Source organism: Diuraphis noxia, unplaced genomic scaffold (genome assembly GCF_037042655.1).
Source record: "Diuraphis noxia isolate RWA-SAM2 unplaced genomic scaffold, SU_Dnox_SAM2 contig0001, whole genome shotgun sequence".
Classification (NCBI taxonomy): domain Eukaryota; kingdom Metazoa; phylum Arthropoda; class Insecta; order Hemiptera; family Aphididae; genus Diuraphis; species Diuraphis noxia.
The window spans coordinates 74,545,909-74,561,182 of record NW_028301711.1 but is presented as its reverse complement, the minus strand read 5'-3'; the positions used below and the strand labels follow the sequence as shown (position 1 = coordinate 74,561,182).

The 15,274-nt window shown below is 31.5% G+C and overlaps 2 protein-coding genes across 2 annotated transcripts in view; one reads left to right on the top strand and one right to left on the bottom strand.

Annotated features, from left to right (window-relative positions):
* Nucleotides 1–15,274, top strand: part of LOC107166701 (uncharacterized) — an 82,170-nt gene that overhangs the window by 26,618 nt on the left and 40,278 nt on the right. The gene's annotated exons all lie outside the window — the stretch shown is intronic.
* LOC149061692 (PRKCA-binding protein-like) lies at nt 8,340–12,770 on the bottom strand. Its single transcript, XM_089216618.1, has 8 exons — nt 12,451–12,770; nt 10,375–10,503; nt 10,018–10,291; nt 9,765–9,898; nt 9,510–9,703; nt 9,106–9,382; nt 8,977–9,027; nt 8,340–8,918 (listed from the first exon to the last, which is right to left on the bottom strand). The coding sequence occupies exons 2-8, from the start codon at nt 10,390–10,392 to the stop codon at nt 8,913–8,915; spliced, it is 954 nt and encodes a 317-aa protein (XP_089072744.1). The 5' UTR covers nt 10,393–10,503; nt 12,451–12,770; the 3' UTR covers nt 8,340–8,912.

Genomic DNA, 15,274 nt, shown 5'->3' with positions numbered 1-15,274 from the left:
GTGTGTTGAAGAATGAGACGAAAAATGACTACCATCACACATTTCCGATAATAAAATAATAAATTGGCACGGACAACTACACTATTATATTATATTGTGATTGGCGTATACACAATATTAATATCATGTACAATAATATACAATACACATCGCCGCCGATTCACTATACTGTTGCGGTGTGCAAATACGGTTATTCTTACATTTGTGTTGTTATATATATATATTATTTTAATACCTATACAATATGACAATATTATATTATTATTATACATCATGCATGCACGTCGTAACAAAAACAGATGGGTACCTTACACACTGCTGTTACGATAGTATGACTATATATATAATATTATGATTTTTTGGCGTACCGATACCGCTCTGCAGCGTGAACTGTGTGTCGTCCGAAAACACGACTGTATAATATAGTTAATAATGACGATGGCGATATATAAGCACGTACGTTTCGTGTCTTATATTATTTCTGTGTATGACAATATTAATAATGATAGTATATTTGTACACACATGTTATTATTATGTAGGTACTCGCGTATAACTGTAACTGCGAAGAAATGAACAAACGACGTTGTGTTCTCGACATTTACGAGCGCGCGCGTGCGCGTGTATTTACAATATGTTATGTTATACGAATCACAAATACACAATAATAATAATAATAATAATAATAATGTCCAACGTTATAATACAATATCGTTTTATAAATACTATAGTGTGTGTATAGTGGCATTAAACCGTTGTGGTCGTCGTCGTTTTTTTTTTCCATTATTATTTTTCCATCGCGTTTTTTTTTTTTTAACATTGCTCGTGATGACAACACGGAACTTTGCACCAGTCGTACTCACACACACACACACACACACATATATATTTGGATATGAAGTGTGTACCTACCTATTATTATATTATAAACATGTGCGTGTATTATAATAAGGATGTGTTTACACATTGTTCTCGTTCCACTGCAACCGAAATACCGTTCGGTAGGCAAACGACTGAACGCCACGATGAAGCGTCTTGCTAGTTGCTATCCGTCCTGCCGCGGCAATATTTACAGGACATAATAGGTATATCCTGCTTAATAGTCGGATGGGGTCATAAAGATAACTTCGAGTATTGAGCGCCGCCGTACATACTGCACATTACGATATCATGTATTATGTTGTTTCATATTGTTATGTCCAACGATTTAAATTTTTTTGTGAATCGTCTGCTTATTACACTAAAGATGTCGTTTTAATCTAAACAGCAGTAAACGCGTGAATTTAATGGTATCGGCACATCAGGTCACCGTGGGATATGATCTAATTTAAGGATAAAAATAGTGGTGACCATCATGCTGATTGGCTGTAAATTGACCTATCATCGGTGACGTCAACAGACGAATTTATGATAATATACACGCGATAACAATATTTTATATCTTAATAATAGTAATATCGTAATGACGTATCCGTCTCTACACAATACATAATAACCACCGATCGCCAAAATCAGTAGGACACGCGCCAATTATGACGGAAAACGGTTTTCCGGCCAAATCCAATTTTTTTTTTAATTTCATTCATACCGCACAGATATATATATATGTATATACACGAGCGTATATATGTATATTCACGACCAATTACTCAGATCGGCCGTGAATAACGGTCCGAGAAAACCAGAGCATGTAAATTTTAAGACTGGCCCCGGCGCATTGTTGCGTATTGTCTCTGTATTGTAATATCTTACATACAATATATTAACATATTATACAAATAGGTGGGGCAAGTCAATTAAAAAAAACAAGTCAAGTCGACGCTTTAGGGAATAAGTTAAAAGTCGACAAAAAACTCAAAAAGTTTAAAGTAGGTACTGAGACAAATATTAACCAATTAATGATCAGTTAAAAATAATGTATTTTTAATCATCATATTTTTTTACCCGTAGCGCTAGTGCGACTTTCAAATTTTTTAAATAATTACCTATAACACATTTTAGATTCATCTTATTGGACACTATACCAGTAGTGTTATAGGCCATTACGCTTGTGTCGACCAAGTTATTACAATTATTTGTATGTAACTGTTATATATATTACATTTGTATATAACTATAGTACACATAACACATATAATAATAATAATAATTCTAAGGTTATTTTCTTGTGACGATCACACGGGGAAAAAATCATTCGATTTACCAGCTGTACTTGCATATGAATTATTATTATGGTTTAGCGGAGGTGGTCGTGTCACAGTGGCGGCGCCAGGGGTGGGCCCGGGCCCACCATAAAAAGTCTCGGGCCCCCCCTGTGGCCCGACCCAAAAATTAAATTTAATCATACTAGAATACTAAAAAATATCTCATGAATGTGAAAATATAAAGTCATAATAGATGGCGTGAACAACAATTTGAATGGGTTAAAAATTATGCACTATGCTTTCAAGCCTCATAAATAACGTGTATTTTCCAGCGGCTGAATACGAAAATAATAAGTTATACTTACTAGTTATTATTAAATATTAATCAAGGTTATTAATAATTTTGTTGAAAATTCCATGAACAACGGGATTAGATTATTAACCAACTACCTATGATAAAGAAAATACAAGGGAAAGCATTCTATTTTTATATACTTTTACATGAATATATATTTTGTTAGGAAATAAATACTATTAATACATGTTTACAAATCAATGTTTTAGTAAGTTAACACGATGAAGTGTAAAAAAAAATTGAAAAATTGGAAGTTGACCTTCCCCCCCTCTTCGCAATTGCCTGTCAACACTATTGTTTATATTATATATTATATGTATATATAAATATCAAGTCAACAATTTGGCCCTCCCTAAAATATTTGGGCCCCAGCCTGGCCCACCTGGTATTAAAATTCTGGCGTCGCCACTGTCGTGTCACGAGTCATTTTCAAGGGAAATGAAAGAAAAACGCGAAAAACCGTTACGATTGGTTCTGAATAAATTGGACGAATGGAAAAGAATCTTAGTGATCTCTTAAAAACATATACTAGCCGGATGATGCGATGCTGCGCGTTATATTTGATCACTGTTTTTCTTTTTGATCAAATATTTAGATCGCACCAAGGCCCATCGTAAACTCGCTGAACACACACACACACGAGTATTTGGACCGTGACTTGAGGTCGCATAATAAAATATTATATATATATATATATATATATATATATATAATATGTATACAATCGTTGGTTGTGCAACGTCGTCGGACATCCCGCCGGTCAATGCGACGGACGATGACGATACGTATATCGTCAAGGGTGTTGGTATTGTACGCATTATTAATTATAACATCCTATGTTGTTTTTGTACATTATAATGTTATGTATTACCTATTATAAAGATGAGCGCAAATTGTATTATGTTTACCATGTAATACGCAGGCATAGCGTCTGCGGATGCCGCGGAGGCTTCTTAATATAATTATCAGGCCATTGTCTCGAAACGCGATATCATTATTGTAACAGACGATCAATTTGCATACACAGTCCCTGTGCCCACTATCCGACGACCCGTGGACGACTCGGCGCGGCGTAAGATAATAATTAATTACCACTCGTGCGCACTGCAGATCATATACCTATATATATATATTAATGTATTATACTAACACCTATATTATGTATAGATCACTAACGCTCTACGTTTTGTTTTTACTTTTATCTTGTTACGATTTTTGCGTAATTTTACACGTCCGTCTAACGGCGAACAATAAGACGTCTGTGACGTGTCCAAACATAATGATATCTATCTGCCGTTTATTATTATAAGAATCTCGTGGTCAATAATATAATATTGTAATATTGCGTATACGTGCGAGTAAAATACATAAACGCACTATACCGTTGCAGTTGCGAAACTCCGTCGTGTCCGATGACGAATCTGCATGATTTTATAGCACCTTTTTGATATTATGATAATAAATGGAAATGTGCCGATTCTAATATAACGTGTCCCGTCGATAAGTTTCTAATTTGTCCGACGCCACGTTGCCGTCAACGTCTGTCGGGCGATATACTGCAGCGTAAGTAATTATTTCGTAATATAATATTGCGCAGGATTATTCAAAACGATTTTTCCGAATTGAAATGCTTTTATGCTCTTAGTTTTTAGGTTTAGAATAAATACAATATGATACATTGAATAAAATAATATTATTTTTAATTAATTTAATGGAGAGTATCGATATAGTAGTTAGGCTCAAATTCATTCCGTTGTAATTGAATCATCAGTTCATTTTTTAGCGGTAATGCTGGTAAACCTATACACGTGATATTTTAAACATCTCCTCGAATTATGTATAATAATTACAGGGCATAAGATCGAGTAAACTAAAAATAGACTGCAGGGTGCAAATCATTCGATTAATTATTTTTTATAACCCTGCAGTAATTTATAATATTATACTTAATAATAATATCAATTTCATTGCATGACTTTTTTTTGTTTTATTAAAAGACAACGTGGCCGCGCGGGACTAATTTGTTTGTTGAACGTTTATCTTGATCTTGGATTTTTTTATGAAAAAGAAACTAAATAGTTATCGTGTATCGATTTAAGATTAACTCGCCTCCATACGAAACATGTTACAAGTTACAGCTGTAGATACAAGTTATCTATTACGATGTTCAAAATATAAGATTACAAGAAAATCACTCTAAAAATAATTACAAAAACGGAATATTAAATTAAAACAGCATAATGTATAGAATATTTCTGTTTTATTACAGTAAAATAAAGCCTTATATTGTTTGCTTTTGGATCTGTCACGCTGAAAAAATACTTTGTCGACTTAAAAAGGAGAGCGTATACTTAGTGATAGAAAAAATATACAACTAGTGCTTAGCACATCTTAGAAGTAACTTAATAGTCAAGTCCATAAGTTAGGCATCAACTGTGCACAGATATATATTAGATCCGTCATTTTAAAGTCGTCTGCATACGGTTGTTCGTTCAAAGTGATTATACCATGGTATCATACATATATATATATATATATGTAATACACACATGGATTAATCATATTATTGATAACGGAATAAGATGAATGTGTTTGCGATGTACGTCATAATATACGTTATAATATATTATTTTTATTAAATATCTGTAGAGGTGGTTTTCGATAATATTATTCTATACCGAACGTTCCGAAAATTATGATTAGGTACTGTTATATTCCGATGAACATATTATATTATTATATTTAACGTGTGCGTTTTGCACGAGTTCACCGGCAAATCGAAAAATGCGAAAAAAATTCGTATCGTATATTATTTTTTCTTCATAGGTACACGTCGTGTGCGATAATAATATTCCCGATCGGAGGAAAAAAATACTTAAAACGTGTGTTTTCATATTGATGGAGAATTTTATAATATTTTAATATAATAAGTAATAATCGTATTATTTTTTCGACGGTTACTAAACGAGCGATTATAATTTATACGTACCTATACTAAATACCCGACGTCAATGTGCTTGTAAATCATCATAATAATAAAGAGAACACACGGGCCGATAATTATTGTTATATTTAGGATAAAGAAAAATATTAGCATCATAGAAACAAACGAAGTTAGTAGGCCAACATTTTCAGTAACACGTGATCACGCGTCTCGTTGTCTCATAGTTAGTAACAATAATTATATTACCTATTTATATGTATATGTGTGTGTGTGTGTGTGTGTGTGCGTGTGTGTGTAGACGATAGACGATGCTAATAATTATGCATAAAACTATCGTTATCGACGTCCTCCAATCGTGATATCCAAGGAAGAAATAATTGCAGGCGCCACGGAACATTAAAAGTTTTTTAGGTTATCATGTTAAATATGTACTAGGACTCGGAAGTTTTATACAGAAGTTAAAATCAATAGCAGACGATTGATTATTTTTAAATGAAAAAAAAAATTGAAATTGATTTTTAGACAGATAATAACTTACCTACACATAATATTCTTTTTCTTATAAAAAATATCTATGATAATATTATTAACTTTAATCGTGTAGATCTATCTTGCTAAATCTTAGATACCTTCATGTTCACAATGTAGATTATTATATTTACTATAAACAATAAAACAAAAGCTTTTCATAATTTAATGCTAATACGTTTCTTATGCTTTTGAGGAAATTCAGAAAACTATATTATCGTTTGTAATTTTCTACTTTTCACAATAATCGCATCTTTTGAAAATCGCTTTTTTTTAATAATACATTTGCATACAATCAAGAATACTCATTATTGTTCAACTTTCTTTTGTACTATAATTTTGCATTTATATTCAAATTCTGATTTTGGGAATAATATATAATATAGTACAATATCAATGTTTAAAAATACTTAGATGTTTTTATATCAAATTATTTTGACACGTTTTTCTTTATACTGTAAAGCAGATAGATTCTTTGAAAATGTGTATGTATATTATATAAATTTAAATTCCAACAATTCATTTCTGAGTTAGTTATTAAAGTTTATTTTTATTGAGGATAAATAATTCTCTAATATTCTTATAATATTATTGTCTTAGGTACATAATATATAAAATAGATGTCAGCTAATGTTCATAGTCACCGGGCTTAGGATGAATAAAAAATAAAAAGTACTCACTAAGTAGTAAGTCTAATAGGTTTTTATGAAATTCAGATAATATTTACAAATTATAAAATGTTATAATTAATATTATACTCGCGTAGTACTCGTACATTATGGTTATAATAATTATTGACAAAGGACTTTATATGTAGTATAAACAATATATGACAGTGTGTAGTATTTATATTTGATTACTTGTGTGTGCCCAGTTAAATAGTATTATTAGCATAATAGTAATAGTATTTTAAATTTACATTAAAATTTCGTTTAACACGTTTCAACAATACGAACGTCAGTAAGTTTTCAAAAATTTGTTGCAAGTCCAATTTGTTTAGGGTTATTGGCCATAGCTATTTATCTCGTGTAAGAAATAGCAGTTGCGATTGTAATAAAAAAAAAAAAATGTGTAGATACCTCTTATATAAAATTTATATATAATATGTATACAATGGAACCTCTAAATACTGGACACTGTCAGTCGCTTAAACGTCTTCTGCTATTTGGAGATGTCCGCTATTAAGAGTGGAAATACAGTGAGTATACACATTTCACCGTTCCCAAAATTCCATACGTTAAAGGAGGTCTCACTGTATATGTATATTAATTGTAACCATTATAAAATATGAATAATAAAAAAATAAAACACAAAATCACCTTGTCCGTAGTCGAAGTTTCATTTTTATGACCTCCGTTCACCTTTGAATCTTTGATCCGTGCCTATACATATGTAGACATTATTATGTTGCAACACAATAAAATTATTGCATTTAGTGTGAAATGATATGCGTCGTCGACTTAGCTACAAACGAATTGACCTTAGAAAAAAAATAAAAATTAATATCTACCAAGACCATCCGTCAGGGTTATTTATAATTTCTTTCGGATCAGTAGTTGAGAGCGTTTTCGAAATTAATATAAACCTATAGGTATAAATTGTTTATAGATTGTAGCTAGACACCTTTTTAGTCTGTAACGAATTAAAAAAAAATCTTCTTCTTCTAAACAGACTGCAATAATCAATAATAATAAAAAGAATAATTACGTATTTACGTATTATAATAATTGGTATACCTATTCATACAATGCATTAATATAATGACGATGGTGCCCACAAGAAAAGTTTATTTAATAACCCATTTGTGATAATTATTTATAGCAGCTACCTGAGGCCTGAATGATACGCAAATAAAAACTTACTTTTTGCACTGTTTATTATATTCATGATACGACTCAATTACGGAATACGGTGTCGGTGCTTATGGTGGTCAAACGGTATTTAAGACATAATATATATATATAATATGATAATATATCACTGATATCTGCGATGAATAATAAGGTTATTAATTTAAAAACCGTATACACATTGAAAATCGCACAAAAATTGCTCAACCGTAAACAAGTATGTACAGTGGCACCTCTAAATACCGGACACTCTCAGTTGCAACGTCGTCCGCTATTTGGAGGTGTCCGTTAAAGAAGGCTTCATTGTATAAATAAGTAAAAGATCCATACATTTATACTAAGTACTGTTTTAAATATTGTAATACTTATATTTGAAATAAATCGTTAATTTTGTGCCATTTGTGGTTATGATCATAATTTTTTCAAATTAACGAGCTTAAAAATAATATTCTATAAAAGCCAAAACATTTTTAAAAATTAAAAAAAAAAATAAAACTTAAGTATAGAAGGTACGTCAAGATGATGTACTAAATATAGTACTTAAGATATAAACAGACTGAATAATGCTTGTAGACTTACTGATGTCAGTGTTTCAATCGAGTGTATGAAAAACATAAGTTGATCCGTAAGCGAACGTCACAGAGCGATTTAGCCTGTAATACTTTGAAAAGTACCTAACCGGAAACTATAGTTAGACATAAATGGGAATTACCCACGGCGAGGTTCTTGTCTGGCAGTTCCTGGTGGAATCGGTTGAATTTTTATGGAAAGTGTGTGGTAAAGCTTATGCGGATACACTGCCGTTTTTTTAGTAGTTATTCGAAAGCTTAGGATAAGAGCGTCTGATATTATGAGCATTTAGATTATAGTTTAAGTTATCAATTATAAGTAGGTATATACAAAAAACGTATTTTATGCATAAAACATATTAAATAAACATATTACACATAAACAAATAGGAATGGAAAAAACAACATTTTAAACTTTCATACAAAAAAAAAAAATGTTAAGTCTTGAAATGTTTGAGAAGATGCCTACTGTTGAAAGGTTGGTTCGCATTATCTGTTTCATTTGTCTCCGAGTGAAATTCTATTAAAGCTAAAACAGAAATATGGATTTTAGCCGATTACTCAAACTTAATAAACAAGATAAGTACCTTTTTATTTTTTTCGAAAATCTCTGTACACTCTTGGAATGTTTCACTTTCCTATAATTTAAATACAAATAATAATATATATTGTGTGCTTATTACATTAATTAATTTAAAAACGAAAATATTTTTTACATCATTAATATCAGGATGGACTGAATTATATTCAAATGCGGTACATTTTAAATCCATTTCAATAGGAAATATCGGTGGTTCGTTATCACCGCTATCGCCTCCAAGTATCATCCAACTTATTTCATGATTGTAACTAATGATTTGTGAAGCAATAACTTGAAATTGTTTTACAACATCATGGACGTGTTTACTTTCTAGCAGTTTGATTTTGATCAAAACATCTTTTCTTAAAGCGATAAACCGTTCTCTTGCTATTTGTCGGCATCTCAATAAAAGCCTACATGTAACGAAAATAATAATATTATTGTTTTAGTATAACATCATTCTTGTATCAATGCACTTAGTGCGTTAACTCTATTTATTGGTACATTTAGACTAATATTATTATTTTTTTGTATCTCTACCTGTAATCATAATTTCCTGTTTCAATGCGATACACAGGATTTTCTGAGGATGTATTAGTTTTTTGTGCTATTTCTAACTCCTTGACTTTTAAACAGTAAGATAAAAATTCACATTTCACATCGACATACTTGCGAATTGTTTGCTTGGTGTCTGGAATAGCTTTTTCCAGATATGTGCCAAATGAACTAGATATCTAATCCGGAACTAGGTATAAACTATATTCAACACAACAATGTAAGCTTTTTTATACTTACTGGCTTTATAACTTCAATTAGAACAAGGCCTTGGCGCTCCATTCGTCTATGATATTCAGCAAAACGCATTAAAGATTCACTAGCTCTAGGTTGTGGTTCTCGGATAGCTATATCTGCAAATGAATCCCCGAATTCTACAGGAAATTAGAATAGATAACGACAACTCAATTTATAGAATATTGGCTAAAATATCAAATAACAATATCGTTTTAATAATATCATTAAAAAAACTGTTACTTGAGACTTAAGACACCTTTATGAGACTGGGTTAGATCATAGAACGCATCAAGTACTCGTTCTAAGTGAGAAACCAAGCAACGATATGCTTGTTCCAAGTTCTCCAGCCGTTGTAAATGTTTAACAAGACTGTCATTGACAATAATTGCACGAGACATACACAAATAATCACTAATAGTTTCAGATACATGTTCAACGAGCCTATGTTTAACATTTTTTAGTAGAATATCCAAAGTTTTTCCTTGTTGGACATCAGCGTGTAATTTGTTATATTTCAAAATTACTGGATTCTTAAATACACATAAACGAACACACATTAAATATTATAAGAATAGTTCAGTTTTGCGCGAATAAGTAGAAATATTAAACTCACACTACTTGAACGTATCATTTCTGATACTTGTAGTTTGTGACGTCCGCTTACACGTTCATTATTAACAGCCAGAAGCTCATCTCCACTTTCTAATGTACCATCTAATGCAGCTGGCGAATTTTCCAAGACCTAAGATAAAATTATCATGCACTTAGTGCAATGCATTTATGATTAAAATTGAATTAATGATTAATATTAAGTTAAAATAACGGCAAGTCGGCGGCGGTGATTGCAATTCGCAATAATCATAATGACAACAATTGATATAATATACAAATCGGTATTTGTTAAAAAAATATGTAAAAACCCAATATTAATACTTGTGTAATATATATACAAGGGCAGTGAGGTGGTCCTCCATCTATTGTCAAACCTAAACGATTGTCTGTTTCGTCCTTATGAAGTTTTACAATTCCAGAGGTTACTTTCATGCCCCTAAACATAGCGTGTATTGATATAAAAATGTCACGATTGAGTAAATATTTAAACTTATACTTTTTATCTTCATTTAAATGTAAATAATTATCATTGTACATAGTATCAGATGGATTGTAGTCGCATGACATGAAAAAATAATAGAATAGAAGTAGACTTTAATACCATTTTTTTTTTGTCTTTTAGAAATTATAAATATTTTGTATTAAAGAAACATATAAGATAAGTTGAATAACCATGGAAATGGAAATTAATAATATTAATAAACTTATATTATTATTTGAATTTAATAATTTATAAATCCCATGCTGGAAATGAGATAGTATGAAAGTGTATTATATTATATAGGGGTTGGACAAGGGTGGCTCACACAATCACATATGAATTTCTTTTTAGTTTACAAAAATTGAATATTTGTTCGTTTGCATAGTTGCCATTGGTTGCACTGTTGCAGACGAAAAATAGTTATAATATTTAACCAGAAATAAACATATAAAATAGAAAGGGGAAATTTTATTAACCTATATATAATAATAGTTATGTACAAAATGGCAATGTCCGTATGTTTTTCGCTTATATATAGACTCGACAGCAATTCGATCTCAGACGTATGAGATAAGAGCTGAAAAGTTTAGGTTATAGTTTGAACCACGTTCAAATATTGGTACCGAGTGCTATCCGACACAGGCGGATTGCTCTTCTCGGTCGATTAAGTTCACAAAACGAATATTGCACCGACGCCGATTTGTCCGTGAACTGAGGTACATTATACATCACCGAAATACGCCGATTTAGTTATATTTTACAATTGTTAATTTTTTTCTCGTCGAAGTCAGCTTATTATACACAGATATTTAATGAATAAAAATAACAACAAGTAAACTTTGCATAACAAGAGCATGCTACGCAACATCATATAATTCTATCAATATTAAGATTAGGGTCAGAATCGTTTTTGCTGCGATTTTCTTAAGTATGAAACCGAAACCGAAATCAAAAACTTCAAATGTTGAAAACCGTAAAAGCCGAAAAACCTGTAAGAGTTGCAATCCTCACAGTACAATATTATTACGAGTGCACGACGGTCGTCGACTTGGAAACGATGACGACACGGCGGTAAAACGGATGTAAAAATCAAATATTACGCGAAATAAGTCTTCTTCGCGACTTTATCACGGAATCAACCAATACGGACGATGGACACGGACAGAGTTTTCCGAGAGAACACTGTCCACACAGTAAACGTATGTGCACCTTAATATACGACGCACAGATATTTTAATATTTGATTAAAATACTTAAATTAATATTAAATAATGATGATTATCATTGTTTTTTTCTAATTTTATTTTGTTGCCGTAGTGCGTACATTACAATTTTATAATAGTGGCGAATCGGCGGCGGCGCGGCGGTGATTGTGGTTCATAATAATCACAATAATTGTTTAGCCGCCGGCGCACCACCGCAACAACACTTGAACAAAATAGTAATATTCTCACAGACGTTTTATTTAATTACGGCGGCGATTGCTGTGCGTACCACGCGATATTTCGCGCACGTGTGTAGAATAATAAACGATTAAACGAAACCAATTATTATGTTATTATTATTATTATTATTATTGTAATATGTTAAACTCACCGCAACTCTCTCACACGCGCCGCGGAAACGGTAGTTGTCTGTGCACGAATCGTAACTGTATATAAATATGTTTGTTTTTCTCCGTCGTGTCCGGTAGTGTTATCTACAACACATCATTATTGTACCGAGTTTTATTTTGTACCATAATAGTGGCATAAAAGCGTGTGCCGACGTCGTTGACAGGGCTTGCAAACACAAGAAATAAGTCCCGAAAAAATGATTGTGCTGTAATAAAAAGCGCAATAACGATATCACAATGTTTTGTTGTGGACAAAACTAAACAATAAATAATAACGTGTCAAAAAAGTTCGTTGCGGTCTCCATGCTCCGAATGATGTTCGCCAACCCTAAAAATCATTTACGCCGTAGTGTGCATCAACACCGGTCGTAGGCAATTATTTTTACTATTTTTACCATATTATGACGTAACCACCGTGACACAATCGTAAAACTGTGGTGATTGTAAGTATATCTATATACTATACGTTATTGTAAAATGTGAACTAATAACCTTTGTCGTTGATGTTATAAATTATGAATAATAATAATAAAAAATAAAAATAAATACTCGCAGTTATATACCTAGGCCGACGATTACGCAGCACCAGAATAATTTTATAATAAACGACGATTTGCGACCACGGTGGTTGATGTATCTGCAGATCAGAAGACGACCCAGCCACGGCCGGACGTTGGGTTTATTGCGAACGTCCGGCCGTGGAACAATAATATGAGAACCGTTCCGGACGACCATATTATTATTGTTTCGCGTACATATTATATTATCATCTACGACTTCCGTCCAGTGGTATAATACACATTTATACGCCTATTATATCATCCTATCCGCGTCGGATCTTAATGATTTCTCTGCAACCGCGAGATGAATGTAATTGTAGGTAGCAAGGTACCTATATAAATTTCAATATTATAATAAAATATTGGAATTTTGACGATTGGTCTTTTTTCTAAAAACCGCCGACCATACCGACTTTCCGTAAATAATATACCCGTAGGTACAATGACACAACGCGTATAAATACTACCTTATTGTTATCGGTCTTATTATGCTAATATTATTATTTATTAGTTATAATTATTTAAAGGGGAGAAGACTGAAAAATGAACTATATTTATAAACTTTTGAGATTTTATATGATTTCCGATCGACGTTTACAACACCCACCGGGCAGTGTAACGCATAAAAAATAAAGTACGCGATTTAAAAACTATTGAAAAATACGAGTTCGGTATACAAATTATGGTTATGGTAGACAGTTTAATATGAGCACCAAGTGATGGTGGCCTGTAAACGAACTTATTTGACCCGAGGAAAGGAAATTCATTTATTTTGATGGTGCGAGTTTAAAGAAGTTTTCATGAATTTTATTTTTTGATAAAAATGTACACATTACATTTCGATGGTTCCCGAACACTTCTTAAATTCCTAAAGTGCAAGCCCTAAATTAGCTTTAATTGGTGATACCTTTAGATTCTAATCATGTGTAAAAATTATATTGTATGACAGATCGTTTGATCGTTTTATTTTCCTTTACCTAGATGATGATGCGATCAAAATATTTCATAAATGTATAATCATTAATCAGTGACTATACATCGTACATCATAACCTATACCCTGTAAATATTATAATTCAATATTTGTAATGGACAAAAACCTACGCAGGTCTAGGTAAAAGTTATAAAATGTTGTTGCAAGTTTGGACGAAATTCATAAAATGTTGTTTCGCGTCAATGCTGTATAGGCTCTGCAGCATGTGGTCAGTAAATCACAATTAACATTTTACAACGCTAACATTGTTGATATTAATATAATACGAGCACATATTATACTTGCCTATTATTCCTTCGACGACTTATTTACAATAATATTATTATGAAGTCTGATTTAGCAACTGTATATAGTTACTGTTGAGCGAAATAATAATTATTATTTAAGTACTTCAATTGTATAGTAATTTATATCAATCGTATCCATTCATTCTTCTATTGTGATAATAATATGACGTAGGTATTATATTATCATTTATCGTGTACAATAAACTCATGTGAGCTCTGCTCTGTAGCTTAATTCCTTGATCTAATATAATATGGTACGTTATTGGTACCTATTGTTATGTTTGTAATTTATGATGATGTGTTTAGAGAATAGTGTTGTGGATTCAAATTTTAATAACACTGATGATATAAAATTACCTCAATAAAATACATATATATATAGGTACCAATATATAAAATTAATAAATTAGAATAATACAGCAACGTTAATAATTTACAATAGATTAATACGACCATCGTTTGTCGATTATATAGAAAGTTTTATCTTATACTTAACATGAGTGTATAATTTTTTTTTTTAAATTCTCACCAGTATAAAATATTTTTTTCGCTGTTATATTATACATAAATACAGATGAATATTAAAGTAGATTTTTAGCAGTGTTACGTGCACGAAGATTGAGGGAGATACACTGTGATAAAATAAACATAAAACACAATTGATCCCCGATCACTGAATCCGTGTAAATTGATTGAAAGTCGATATTTTCAAATATAAATAATATAATATAAATATAGTAAAAATAGTAAGCGGATCGAGATCACAAACTCACGCTATATATACCTACAAATATTCGTCGTATTATTATATTATGAACAGAAAAAAAAATATATATATATAAGACATAATAATTTTTTTTATTTGGTATTTAAAAATGTTATCTACGTCGTCACCACAGATGAGCTCAGTGCTCGGGTGGACTGGAATCGTGTTCTCGAGGCACCGATGTGTTAAAACGCAAATC

What these genes read in the sequence shown, in the direction of transcription:
- LOC149061692 (XM_089216618.1), bottom strand. An exon ending in TCTAACCCAGTCTCATAAAG is followed by an intron (nt 9,899 to 10,017) that starts GTGTCTTAAGTC and finishes AATTTCCTGTAG; the next exon opens with AATTCGGGGATTCATTTGCA. An exon ending in ACAGGAAATTATGATTACAG is followed by an intron (nt 9,383 to 9,509) that starts GTAGAGATACAA and finishes CGTTACATGTAG; the next exon opens with GCTTTTATTGAGATGCCGAC.